Source organism: Syngnathus acus, chromosome 13 (genome assembly GCF_901709675.1).
Source record: "Syngnathus acus chromosome 13, fSynAcu1.2, whole genome shotgun sequence".
Taxonomy (NCBI): domain Eukaryota; kingdom Metazoa; phylum Chordata; class Actinopteri; order Syngnathiformes; family Syngnathidae; genus Syngnathus; species Syngnathus acus.
This window is the reverse complement of record NC_051098.1, coordinates 120,494-134,212: the sequence shown is the minus strand read 5'-3', so window position 1 is coordinate 134,212 and position 13,719 is coordinate 120,494. Positions and strand designations below refer to the sequence as shown.

Here is a 13,719-nt window from a genome sequence, read left to right as displayed (position 1 = left end):
ATGTGGAAGTAGTTAATCATTGAAAAAGTGAGCGGAAGATGTAGAATAATAATAACTAGAATTGCAATTCCTGAAGAAATTGCGTGTGAAGGTGAAGAAGAATGATGTTGAAACAAGTTGAATCGGTTGAAAAATGTAGAAATAAGAAGGGAAAAAGGAAATTTAGGAAAATTGGGTGTGAATTTCAAAATAAATCACCTTCACACTAAAAAGATGTGAAGTTTTTGGTAAGTGGGAAGTTGTGGAATAGGTAGAAAAATGATGAACAGTTGAAAGTTGGAATGGGTTGAATCGGTTGAAAAATGTAGAAATGAGAAGGGAAAAAGGAATTGGGGGTGAATTTCAAAATAAAAGATGTGAAGTTTTTGGTAAGTTGTGGAATAGGTAGAAAGATAATGAACAGTTGAAAGTTGGAATGGGTTGAATCGGTTGAAAAATGTAGAAATGAGAAGGGAAAAAGGAATTGGGTGTGAATTTCAAAATAAAAGATGTGAAGTTTTTGGGAAGTTGTGGAATAGGTAGAAAAATGATGAACAGTTGAAAGTTGGAATGGGTTGAATCGGTTGAAAAATGTGGAAATGAGAAGGGAAAAAGGAATTGGGTGTGAATTTCAAAATAAAAGATGTGAAGTTTTTGGTAAGTTGTGGAATAGGTAGAAAGATAATGAACAGTTGAAAGTTGGAATGGGTTGAATGGGTTGAAAAATGTAGAAATGAGAAGGGAAAAAGGAAATATTGGTGAATTGGGTGTGAATTTCAAAATAAAAGATGAAAACGTGAAAATTTTGAATTTGGCAAGTTTGGGAATGTCCCCAATGTGATTTGAATGTGTTGAATTATGTGAATTTCAAACTGGAACAACGTAAATGTGAAATGTTGAATCTGCCATTAAGAATGAATGGGGAAAAAATTGCCGGAAATTTGTGAATTTTGTGAAAACGGAAAATTTGTGGAACAAAAAAAATGTAAGCAGCCGTGTCATGAATATTTGGAATAAGTGAAAAGTGGAATGGAGTGAATCGGTTGAAGTATGTGGAAGTAGTTAAGCGTCAAAAAAGTGAGCGGAAGATGTAGAATAATAATAAAGGACAGGAATAACAATAGTGTGAAGGTTTCACCTTCACACTAATAACTAGAATTGCAATTCCTGAAGAAATTGCGTGTGAAGGTGAAGAAGAATGATGTTGAAACAAGTTGAATCGGTTGAAAAATGTAGAAATGAGAAGGGAAAAAGGAATTGGGTGTGAATTTCAAAATAAAAGATGTGAAGTTTTTGGTAAGTGGGAAGTTGTGGAATAGGTAGAAAAATGATGAACAGTTGAAAGTTGGAATGGGTTGAATCGGTTGAAAAATGTAGAAATGAGAAGGGAAAAAGGAATTGGGTGTGAATTTCAAAATAAAAGATGTGAAGTTTTTGGTAAGTGGGAAGTTGTGGAATAGGTAGAAAAATGATGAACAGTTGAAAGTTGGAATGGGTTGAATGGGTTGAAAAATGTAGAAATGAGAAGGGAAAAAGGAAATATTGGTGAATTGGGTGTGAATTTCAAAATAAAAGATGAAAACGTGAAAATTTTGAATTTGGCAAGTTTGGGAATGTCCCCAATGTGATTTGAATGTGTTGAATTATGTGAATTTCAAACTGGAACAACGTAAATGTGAAATGTTGAATCTGCCATTAAGAATGAATGGGGAAAAAATTGCCGGAAATTTGGGAATTTTGTGAAAACGGAAAATTTTTGGAAGGAAAAAAATGTAAGCACCCATGTCATGAATATTTGGAATAAGTGAAAAGTGGAACGGAGTGAATCGGTTGAAGTATGTGGAAGTAGTTAATCGACAAAAAAGTGAGCGGAATAAGTAGAATAATAATAACTAGAATTGCAATTCCTGAAGAAATTGCGTGTGAAGGTGAAGAAGAATGATGTTGAAACAAGTTGAATCGGTTGAAAAATGTAGAAATGAGAAGGGAAAAAGGAATTGGGTGTGAATTTCAAAATAAAAGATGTGAAATTTTTGGGAAGTGGGAAGTTGTGGAATAGGTAGAAAAATGATGAACAGTTGAAAGTTGGAATGGGTTGAATCGGTTGAAAAATGTAGAAATGAGAAGGGAAAAAGGAATTGGGTGTGAATTTCAAAATAAAAGATGTGAAGTTTTTGGTAAGTTGTGGAATAGGTAGAAAGATAATGAAGAGTTGAAAGTTGGAATGGGTTGAATCGGTTGAAGAATGTAGAAATGAGAAGGGAAAAAGGAATTGGGTGTGAATTTCAAAATAAAAGATGTGAAGTTTTTGGGAAGTTGTGGAATAGGTAGAAAAATGATGAACAGTTGAAAGTTGGAATGGGTTGAATAGGTTGAAAAATGTAGAAATGAGAAGGGAAAAAGGAATTGGGTGTGAATTTCAAAATAAAAGATGTGAAGTTTTTGGTAAGTGGGAAGTTGTGGAATAGGTAGGAAAATGATGAACAGTTGAAAGTTGGAATGGGTTGAATCGGTTGAAAAATGTAGAAATGAGAAGGGAAAAAGGAATTGGGTGTGAATTTCAAAATAAAAGATGAAGTTTTTGGTAAGTTGTGGAATAGGTAGAAAGATAATGAACAGTTGAAAGTTGGAATGGGTTGAATCGGTTGAAAAATGTAGAAATGAGAAGGGAAAAAGGAATTGGGTGTGAATTTCAAAATAAAAGATGTGAAGTTTTTGGTAAGTTGTGGAATAGGTAGACAAATGATGAACAGTTGAAAGTTGGAATGGGTTGAATCGGTTGAAAAATGTAGAAATGAGAAGGGAAAAAGGAATTGGGTGTGAATTTCAAAATAAAAGATGTGAAGTTTTTGGTAAGTTGTGGAATAGGTAGAAAGATAATGAACAGTTGAAAGTTGGAATGGGTTGAATGGGTTGAAAAATGTAGAAATTAGAAGGGAAAAAGGAATTGGGTGTGAATTTCAAAATAAAAGATGTGAAGTTTTTGGGAAGTTGTGGAATAGGTAGAAAAATGATGAACAGTTGAAAGTTGGAATGGGTTGAATCGGTTGAAAAATGTAGAAATGAGAAGGGAAAAAGGAATTGGGTGTGAATTTCAAAATAAAAGATGTGTAGTTTTTGGGAAGTTGTGGAATAGGTAGAAAGATAATGAACAGTTGAAAGTTGGAATGAGTTGAATCGGTTGAAAAATGTAGAAATGAGAAGGGAAAAAGGAATTGGGTGTGAATTTCAAAATAAAAGATGTGAAGTTTTTGGGAAGTTGTGGAATAGGTAGAAAAATGATGAACAGTTGAAAGTTGGAATGGGTTGAATCGGTTGAAAAATGTAGAAATGAGAAGGGAAAAAGGAATTGGGTATGAATTTCAAAATAAAAGATGTGAAGTTTTTGGGAAGTGTTGGAATAGGTAGAAAAATGATGAACAGTTGAAAGTTGGAATGGGTTGAATCGGTTGAAAAATGTAGAAATGAGAAGGGAAAAAGGAATTGGGTGTGAATTTCAAAATAAAAGATGTGAAGTTTTTGGTAAGTGGGAAGTTGTGGAATAGGTAGAAAATGATGAACAGTTGAAAGTTGGAATGGGTTGAATCGGTTGAAAAATGTAGAAATGAGAAAGGAAAAAGGAATTGGGTGTGAATTTCAAAATAAAAGATGTGAAGTTTTTGGTAAGTGGGAAGTTGTGGAATAGGTAGAAAAATGATGAACAGTTGAAAGTTGGAATGGGTTGAATCGGTTGAAAAATGTAGAAATGAGAAGGGAAAAAGGAATTGGCTGTGAATTTCAAAATAAAAGATGTGAAGTTTTTGGTAAGTGGGAAGTTGTGGAATAGGTAGAAAAAGGATGAACAGTTGAAAGTTGGAATGGGTTGAATGGGTTGAAAAATGTAGAAATGAGAAGGGAAAAAGGAAATATTGGTGAATTGGGTGTGAATTTCAAAATAAAAGATGAAAACGTGAAAATTATGAATTTGGCAAGTTTGGGAATGTCCCCAATGTGATTTGAATGTGTTGAACGATGTGAATTTCAAACTGGAACAACGTAAATGTGAAATGTTGAATCTGCCATTAAGAATGAATGGGGAAAAAATTGCCGGAAATTTGGGAATTCTGTGAAAACGGAAAATTTGTGGAACAAAAAAAATGTAAGCAATGGTGTCATGAATATTTGGAATAAGTGAAAAGTGGAATGGAGTGAATCGGTTGAAGTATGTGGAAGTAGTTAATCAGCAAAAAAGTGAGCGGAAGATGTAGAATAATAATAACTAGAATTGCAATTCCTGAAGAAATTGCGTGTGAAGGTGAAGAAGAATGATGTTGAAACAAGTTGAATCGGTTGAAAAATGTAGAAATGAGAAGGGAAAAAGGAATTGGGTGTGAATTTCAAAATAAAAGATGTGAAGTTTTTGGTAAGTGGGAAGTTGTGGAATAGGTAGAAAAATGATGAACAGTTGAAAGTTGGAATGGGTTGAATCGGTTGAAAAATGTAGACATGAGAAGGGAAAAAGGAATTGGGTGTGAATTTCAAAATAAAAGATGTGAAGTTTTTGGTAAGTGGGAAGTTGTGGAATAGGTAGAAAATGATGAACAGTTGATAGTTGGAATGGGTTGAATCGGTTGAAAAATGTAGAAATGAGAAAGGAAAAAGGAATTGGGTGTGAATTTCAAAATAAAAGATGTGAAGTTTTTGGTAAGTGGGAAGTTGTGGAATAGGTAGAAAAATGATGAACAGTTGAAAGTTGGAATGGGTTGAATGGGTTGAAAAATGTAGAAATGAGAAGGGAAAAAGGAATTGGGTGTGAATTTCAAAATAAAAGATGTGAAGTTTTTGGTAAGTTGTGGAATAGGTAGAAAGATAATGAACAGTTGAAAGTTGGAATGGGTTGAATCGGTTGAAAAATGTAGAAATGAGAAGGGAAAAAGGAATTGGGTGTGAATTTCAAAATAAAAGATGTGAAGTTTTTGGGAAGTTGTGGAATAGGTAGAAAAATGATGAACAGTTGAAAGTTGGAATGGGTTGAATCGGTTGGAAAATGTAGAAATGAGAAAGGAAAAAGGAATTGGGTGTGAATTTCAAAATAAAAGATGTGAAGTTTTTGGTAAGTGGGAAGTTGTGGAATAGGTAGAAAAATGATGAACAGTTGAAAGTTGGAATGGGTTGAATGGGTTGAAAAATGTAGAAATGAGAAGGGAAAAAGGAATTGGGTGTGAATTTCAAAATAAAAGATGTGAAGTTTTTGGTAAGTTGTGGAATAGGTAGAAAGATAATGAACAGTTGAAAGTTGGAATGGGTTGAATCGGTTGAAAAATGTAGAAATGAGAAGGGAAAAAGGAATTGGGTGTGAATTTCAAAATAAAAGATGTGAAGTTTTTGGGAAGTTGTGGAATAGGTAGAAAAATGATGAACAGTTGAAAGTTGGAATGGGTTGAATCGGTTGGAAAATGTAGAAATGAGAAGGGAAAAAGGAATTGGGTGTGAATTTCAAAATAAAAGATGTGAAGTTTTTGGTAAGTTGTGGAATAGGTAGAAAGATAATGAACAGTTGAAAGTTGGAATGGGTTGAATGGGTTGAAAAATGTAGAAATGAGAAGGGAAAAAGGAATTGGGTGTGAATTTCAAAATAAAAGATGTGAAGTTTTTGGGAAGTTGTGGAATAGGTAGAAAAATGATGAACAGTTGAAAGTTGGAATGGGTTGAATCGGTTGAAAAATGTAGAAATGAGAAGGGAAAAAGGAATTGGGTGTGAATTTCAAAATAAAAGATGTGAAGTTTTTGGGAAGTTGTGGAATAGGTAGAAAAATGATGAACAGTTGAAAGTTGGAATGGGTTGAATCGGTTGAAAAATGTAGAAATGAGAAGGGAAAAAGGAATTGGGTGTGAATTTCAAAATAAAAGATGTGAAGTTTTTGGGAAGTTGTGGAATAGGTAGAAAAATGATGAACAGTTGAAAGTTGGAATGGGTTGAATGGGTTGAAAAATGTAGAAATGAGAAGGGAAAAAGGAAATATTGGTGAATTGGGTGTGAATTTCAAAATAAAAGATGAAACGTGAAAATTTTGAATTTGGCAAGTTTGGGAATGTCCCCAATGTGATTTGAATGTGTTGAATTATGTGAATTTCAATCTGGAACAACGTAAATGTGAAATGTTGAATCTGCCATTAAGAATGAATGGGGAAAAAATTGCCGGAAATTTGGGAATTCTGTGAAAACGGAAAATTTGTGGAACAAAAAAAATGTAAGCAATGGTGTCATGAATATTTGGAATAAGTGAAAAGTGGAATGGAGTGAATCGGTTGAAGTATGTGGAAGTAGTTAATCAGCGAAAAAGTGAGCGGAAGATGTAGTATAATAATAATAATAAAGTACAGGAATAACAATAGTGTGAAGGTTTCACCTTCACACTAATAAAGGACAACAATAACAATAGTGTGAAGGTTTCACCTTCACACTAATAAAGTACAGGAATAACAATAGTGTGAAGGTTTCACCTTCACACTAATAATAACTAGAATGTGCAATTTCTGGAGAAATTGCGTGTGAAGGCGAAATGTATGAATAACTTCTTCGGGGAATGTAAGTGGGAAGTTGTGGAATAGGTAGGCAAAAGGTTGAAAGTTGGAATGGGTTGAATCGGTTGAAAAATGTAGAAATGAGAAGGGAAAAAGGAATTGGGTGTGAATTTCAAAATAAAAGATGTGAAGTTTTTGGGAAGTTGTGGAATAGGTAGAAAAATGATGAACAGTTGAAAGTTGGAATGGGTTGAATCGGTTGAAAAATGTAGAAATGAGAAGGGAAAAAGGAAATATTGGAGAATTGGGTGTGAATTTCAAAATAAAAGATGTGAAGTTTTTGGTAAGTGGGAAGTTGTGGAATAGGTAGAAAATGATGAACAGTTGAAAGTTGGAATGGGTTGAATCGGTTGAAAAATGTAGAAATGAGAAAGGAAAAAGGAATTGGGTGTGAATTTCAAAATAAAAGATGTGAAGTTTTTGGTAAGTGGGAAGTTGTGGAATAGGTAGGCAAAAGATGAACAGTTGAAAGTTGGAATGGGTTGAATCGGTTGAAAAATGTAGAAATTAGAGTAGAAAAACGGAATTTTAGAGAATTTTGGTTGAATTTCAAAATAAAAGATGTGAAGTTTTTGGTAAGTGGGAAGTTGTGGAATAGGTAGGCAAAAGATGAACAGTTGAAAGTTGGAATGGGTTGAATCGGTTGAAAAATGTAGAAATTAGAGTAGAAAAACGGAATTTTAGAGAATTTTGGTTGAATTTCAAAATAAAAGATGTGAAGTTTTTGGTAAGTGGGAAGTTGTGGAATAGGTAGGCAAAAGATGAACAGTTGAAAGTTGGAATGGGTTGAATCGGTTGAAAAATGTAGAAATTAGAGTAGAAAAACGGAATTTTAGAGAATTTTGGTTGAATTTCAAAATAAAAGATGTGAAGTTTTTGGTAAGTGGGAAGTTGTGGAATAGGTAGGCAAAAGGTTGAACAGTTGAAAGTTGGAATGGGTTGAATCGGTTGAAAAATGTAGAAATGAGAGGTGAAAAACGAAATTTTGTGAAATGTCGAATGTTACATTAAGAATGAATGGGGAAAAATTTGTCGGAATTCTGGGAATTTTGCGAAAACGGAAAATTTTCGGAATTAGAAAAATGGAAGCGCTCATGTCGTGAATATTTGGAATACGTGAAAAGTGGAATGGAGTGAATCGGATGAATTTTGTGGAAGAAGAAGCGGGACAAAAAAGTGTGGAGAATAAAAGAGAATAATAATAATAATAATAAAGTAGAATAACATATGTGTGAAGGCCATCGCCTTCACACAATAATAATAATAATAAAGGACAGGAATAACAATAGTGTGAAGGTTACACCTTCACACTAATAATAATAAAGGACAGGAATAACAATAGTGTGAAGGTTTCACCTTCACACTAATAAAGTAGAATACCAATGTGTGAAGGCCTTCGCCTTCACACAATAAAGTGAAAAAAGTAGAATAACATATGTGTGAAGGCCATCGCCTTCACACAATAATAATAGAGAATGGTGTAGAATAACATATGTGTGAAGGCCTTCGCCTTCACACAATTAATAATTGAATCATTGATTTTATCAATACAAAATTGTAGAAGGAAAATAAGAGTTTCAAGTAACTTTTGGATTCATAACTATATAACCTGGGCATTACCAGGATGGAAAGGAAAAGAGTGATCAAGAACATCACGGAGGAAGCAGAGAAAGCCTCCAGATGGACCTTTACAACACAGTTTGAGAAGGCCAAGCGGAAGGAGAGACGCAGACTGGTGCAGGAGGAGGAGAGGGCAGAGGTGGAGGAGGTGGATGACCAGCAGAGCTGTCAGCCAGAGGCAGCAGAGTGCCCGGACAAGGTGGGAGCAAGCATCGACCAAAAAGTCTCATGAACAGAGTTGTGGCGGCCAGAGCCACAGCGCATAAAGTTCCTTGTCCAGGCAGTATATGACATCCTGCCTAGCCCATCAAAATTCTCCATCTGAGCCAAGACGGTGTTTCCCAACTGTCCACAGTGCCCAGGCAGGGAGCACATCCTGAGTTGCGGGGTCGATAAACCTGGCACCACAACCAGGTCCTGAGAGCCATCGCGGAAGCCATCAGCATGGGAATCAGCAGCAGTAAACGGTCCCGCTACACCACCCGGACGATTGCCTTTGTGAAGGCTGGCGAGCGCCTGGGAAAAACAGCAGGAGCCAGGAACCCACCAGGACTACTAGCGACTGCTAAAGACTGGCAGCTGTCTGTTGACCTGGAGAAGTAGCTGAAGTTCTCCCAGCACATTGCCACAACCACCCTGAGGCCAGACATCCTCCTGGTCTCAGAGGAGACGAAGAACATCATCTTGATGGAGATGACAGTGCCATGGGAGGACAGACTGGACAAGGTCCACAAGAGAAAGAGGACTAAGTACGAGGAGCTGGTCATTGACTGCCGCAAGCAGTCTTGCTAGAAGGCGAGGTGTATGCCCATCAAGGTTGGCTGCAGAGGTGTTACGGGCCAATCACTCTACAAAACCTTAAGTACATTGGGCATTACCAGGATGGAAAGGAGAAGAGTGATCAAGAACATCACGGAGGACATCTTAGGGAGACCCAGTTTCTCACACTGGGCCTTACATTATGCTGCAAAATTTGTTGGTAGTCTTCAGACTTCATAATGCCATGCACACAGTCAAGCAGTCCAGTGGCAGAAGCAGAAAAGCAACCCCAAAACATAAGGGAACCTCCCCCATATTTGACTGTAGGGACCGTGTTCTTTTCTTTGAAGGCCTCGTTTTTTTTCCTGTGAACTCTGTGTTGATGCCTTTTCACAAAAAAAGCTCTATTTCTGTCTCATCTGAGCAGACAACATTCTTCCAAAACGTTTTTGCCCTTCTCAGGAAAGTTTTGGCAAACTCCAGCCTAGGTTTTTTATGTCTCTGGGTCAGAAGTCCTGGGTATCCTACCGTTGAGTCTGTTTTCATTCAGACGCCGACAGATAGTACGGGTTTACACTGTTGTACCCCCGGACTGCAGGACAGCTTGAACTTTTTGGATGTTAGTCGAGGTTCTTTATCCACCATCCGCACAATCTTTCGTTGAAATCTTTCGTCAATTTTTCTTTTCTGTCCACATCCAGGGAGGTTAAAGTTAAAGTTAAAAGTTAAAGTCCCAATGATCGTCACTCAGACATCTGGGTGTGGTGAAATTTGTCCTCTGCATTTAACCCATCCCCATGTGATTTTGATCCATCCCCTGGGGGAGAGGGGAGCAGTGAGCAGCAGCGGTGCCGCGCTCGGGAATCATTTGGTGATCTAACCCCCCAATTCCAACCCTTAATGCTGAGTGCCAAGCAGGGAGGCAATGGGTCCCATTGTTATAGTCTTTGGTATGACCCGGCCAGGGTTTGAACCCACAACCTTCCAGTCTCAGGGCGGACACTCTACCACTAGGCCACTGAGCTTAGCCACAGTGCCATGGGCTTCAAACGTCTTGATGACACTTCACTGCTCACGGTAGATGCAGAAACATCCAGGTCTTTGGAAATGGACTTGTAGCCTTGAGATTGCCCTTACTCACAATTTTGCTTTCAAGTCCTCATACAGTTCTTTGGTCTTCTTTCTTTTCTCCATGCTCAATGTGGTACACACAAGGACACAGAACAGAGGTTGTCAACTTTAATCCATTTCAACTGGCTGCAAGTGTTATTTAGTGATTGTGACTACCTCTTATGTGCCACAGGTAAGTAACAGGCACTGTTAAGTATACAAATTAGATTACAGATTAAAGTCCCAATGATCGTCACACACACACCTGGGTGTAGTGAAATTTGTCCTCTGCATTTAACCCATCCCCGTGTGATTTTAATCCATCCCCTGGGGGAGAGGGGAGCAGTGAGCAGCAGCGGTGCCGCGCTCGGGAATCAGTTGGTGATCTAACCCCCCAATTCCAACCCTTAATGCTGAGTGCCAAGCAGGGAGGCAATGGGTCCCATTTTTGTAGTCTTTGGTATGACCCGGCCGGGGTTTGAACCCACAACCTTCCAGTCTCAGGGCGGACACTCTACCACTAGGCCACTGAGCTGCAAATTAGAGAAGCATCACATGATTTTTCAAAGGGTGCCAATCCTTTTGTCTACCCCCTTTTTTTACATATGTTCGGTCTGGAATTATATCCATTTTGGCTTTTTGGAAAATTATTTTTGTAGTTTAACATTAAACACAAACAAAATGAACATTTTAATATCAAAGCATTTGTAATTGCAATCATTTTCTGGGAGAAATTGACCATTATCTGACGGAATTGCTGGGGTGCCAATACTTTTGTCCAGCACTGTGTGGGGGTGGGTTGGTTGGTTGGTTGGTTGGTTGGTTGGATGGATGGATGGATGGATGGATGGATGGATGGATGGATGGATGGATGGATGGATGGATGGATGGATAGATGGATAGATGGATAGATAGATAGATGGATGGATAGGTAGATAGATAGATAGATAGATAGATAGATAGATAGATAGATAGATAGATAGATAGATAGATAGATAGATAGATAGATAGATAGATATAACATGAATTTCGGACTATAAGACGCTACTTTTTTCTCAAATTGTGAACCCTGCGGCTTACAGTCCGGTGCGGCTTACACAGGGTTTTTGTCTGTGATTTTTCTCATGACTAATATGGCACTTATACACTCATAAAAAGGCTGTGGACCGCTGTTGTGCTGTTATGTTAATAAAAGTTATGCGTCTCTAAATAATCATCTCTTTCCTGACAATCACCTTTGTGTATATTCTCTTACAAATGGTAATTAAACATCAAAAACCTTACGCGATCATGCGGCGACTTTACATGCATTTTTTCTAACGGCCATCAGGGGGGGCTTGAGCAGAAAAGGTAAGAGTGAGAGAGGTGGAATACATGCGTCGAGGAAGACAGTAGTGGCGCATTGTGCACGAGGAAAGTTAGCATAAACAGAGCCCAATGATGGAAGACACTGGAAGGTGTGCGTATGACGCAGCTTTCAAGTTAAGAGCCATTGAGCTGGCTGATAAAGAAGGGAACAGAGCGGTTGCACGTAAACTTGGAATAAATGAATCAATTTAAAGTGGCCCTCCGACTTGAATGGGAGGCTTGGATGACCAGCGGCGAGAAATCGTTTACAAAACCTGGACGCATGCGAAGAGCAACTTTCGCACAAGTCTGCCAGTGGACCCTGACAGCGTGGAGCAGTGTGAAAAAATTCACCATCACCAACGGGTTTCGAAAAGCAGGTCTGCTGCGTGACGAGAGCACAAGCTCAGGAGTAAATTTGCCTCAAGACAAAAGTGACGATGAAAGCGACAACGAAAGAGAGAATGAGAAAGAGTGTTGCGACGTAAATCTGGCGCTATTCCAATCGGACACTGAGGAGGAAGATTTAGCTGGTTTCAGTGGACAGGAGGAAGACAAAGACGGCTCAGTGACTGTTTACTGGTATGTTTTTTTTTTATCCGCCTAGTTAGTGCTGTTACTTCCGTGTTTACAACAAAATGTTAATGTTATTAAAACTTTAGCCCAGCTAGTGCTGTTACTTCCGTGTTTACAACGAAATGTTAATGCTATTAAAACTTTAGCCCAGCTAGTGCTGTTACTTCCGTGTTTACAACGACATGTGAATGTGATTAAAACTTTAAAAAGACTTTCTGTGTACTGTCTTTCTTTGTAAATAACTCGTGCGGCTTATAGTCCGGTGCGGTTTATATAAGTATAAAACTAAGAAAATCACGAATTTTAGCTGGTGCAGCTTATAGTCTGGTGCACCTTATTAAATCCCTGAATAAAGGGACTCTTGAAGGAGATGGAAAATTACATGATAAGTATATTTTTCTGATTGTATGAGGTATATGCCAAAGCGGAAGAAAAAGCATGGAGTAGATGGAAAAATAAAAACTGACATATAGAAAATAGTGGTTGAGATTTTGGAGTCCAGTGTGGCTAGAAAGAAAAAGGGATCAAAGGAAAAAAGTAAAGAAAAAGAATTGCAGTATGCTAAAGTATGGCTAAGAATATCAGAAGAAATAAGAGAAAAAATTCAAAAGACAAAAAACAAAGGTCAAAGGTGATGAGGCTGCCAGTATGTTTTTCAGACCGGAGGACAATGAGGCCCCAGTGCACAGGCGCTCAGTCGCAGCTCAAGACGCAAGAGGTGTCTGTAGCAGCAGCTCCTCCTGCTCCTACGCAAAACATAGTAGTGTCTTTTTATAGGTAGTCTTACCTCTTGTCTGAAGCTCGAAGAACTTTAGCAAACACTTCCAGGTCACAAAACTCCCCTCCTAGCTGACAGAGCCTGCCCTGCTGGTAAAGCTGAGAGACACAAAAAAAGAGGACTTTAATGACCACAAAATGTGAAAAGGCTGACTGCCCGTTAAAAATCAAATGTGAAGTAAACTTTTTTTATATCATTTAATGGCTAAAACTATTTCAAGCATACCTTTTTTGTTTTTTTGATGTAACCTACCCAGATTCGTAATTAGTCCCATAACACTCTTAAAAATGAAAAGCTTTTGTTTGGCAATCGACGGTAATCTGAGATGATGTAATTTCAAGTACGCCAAGTGTTCAGTCAGCCATTGTACTGTGGATTGTCCCGTTCACTGCTCTTTGTCATTGTCAGCGCGTTTTTTGACAAAATGCCTCAGCGGTGTGTGCCAATGCAATGTTCACAATTAGACCAACTGTTATTTGAGTGGCCAAAAGATAAGACGCAAATTAACCTTTTGTCCTCGCAAACTGAATTCTCACCGGTGTTGACGAGTGTTTTTTTCCTGTTTTTTCAACCATTTTGCTAATGATGAAGGTTTTGCAAAAGGTAAGTGTGAATATCATCAATTTTAAAACACATGTAGAGCAGGGGTCACCAACCTTTTTGAGGCTGATGCATTCACAAATATCTTGCCAGTGTTTCTGGCAGTGGCAGTCAATGCGGTCGCGCGAGTGCAGAGCGGCGCAGATGAGGCGCAGATGAGGCATTTGGAGCATGGGACGCACAACACAAATTCACTCTGCCCACCTCTCCGCTGGATATAAAGAATGTTAACTTTTTATGCACTACACCAGGCATGTCAAACATACGGCCCGCGGGCCGGACCCGGCCCGTTGGATGATTTAATCCGGCCCGTCATAAATTTCTGAGTATGTCAAAAAAAGAAGCGAGTCACTAGCTCATTTCTATCAAAAGTTATGATTCTTTAA

General features: G+C 38.1%; 1 protein-coding gene across 2 annotated transcripts in view; it reads right to left on the bottom strand.

Annotated features, from left to right (window-relative positions):
* Positions 1 to 13,719, bottom strand: part of appbp2 (amyloid beta precursor protein (cytoplasmic tail) binding protein 2) — a 226,908-nt gene that overhangs the window by 177,969 nt on the left and 35,220 nt on the right. For both annotated transcript variants that reach the window (XM_037268417.1, XM_037268418.1), the window contains exon 2: positions 12,743 to 12,831. In XM_037268417.1, the coding sequence (XP_037124312.1) occupies positions 12,743 to 12,831 (89 nt within the window). The remainder of the gene's footprint in view (positions 1 to 12,742; positions 12,832 to 13,719) is intronic.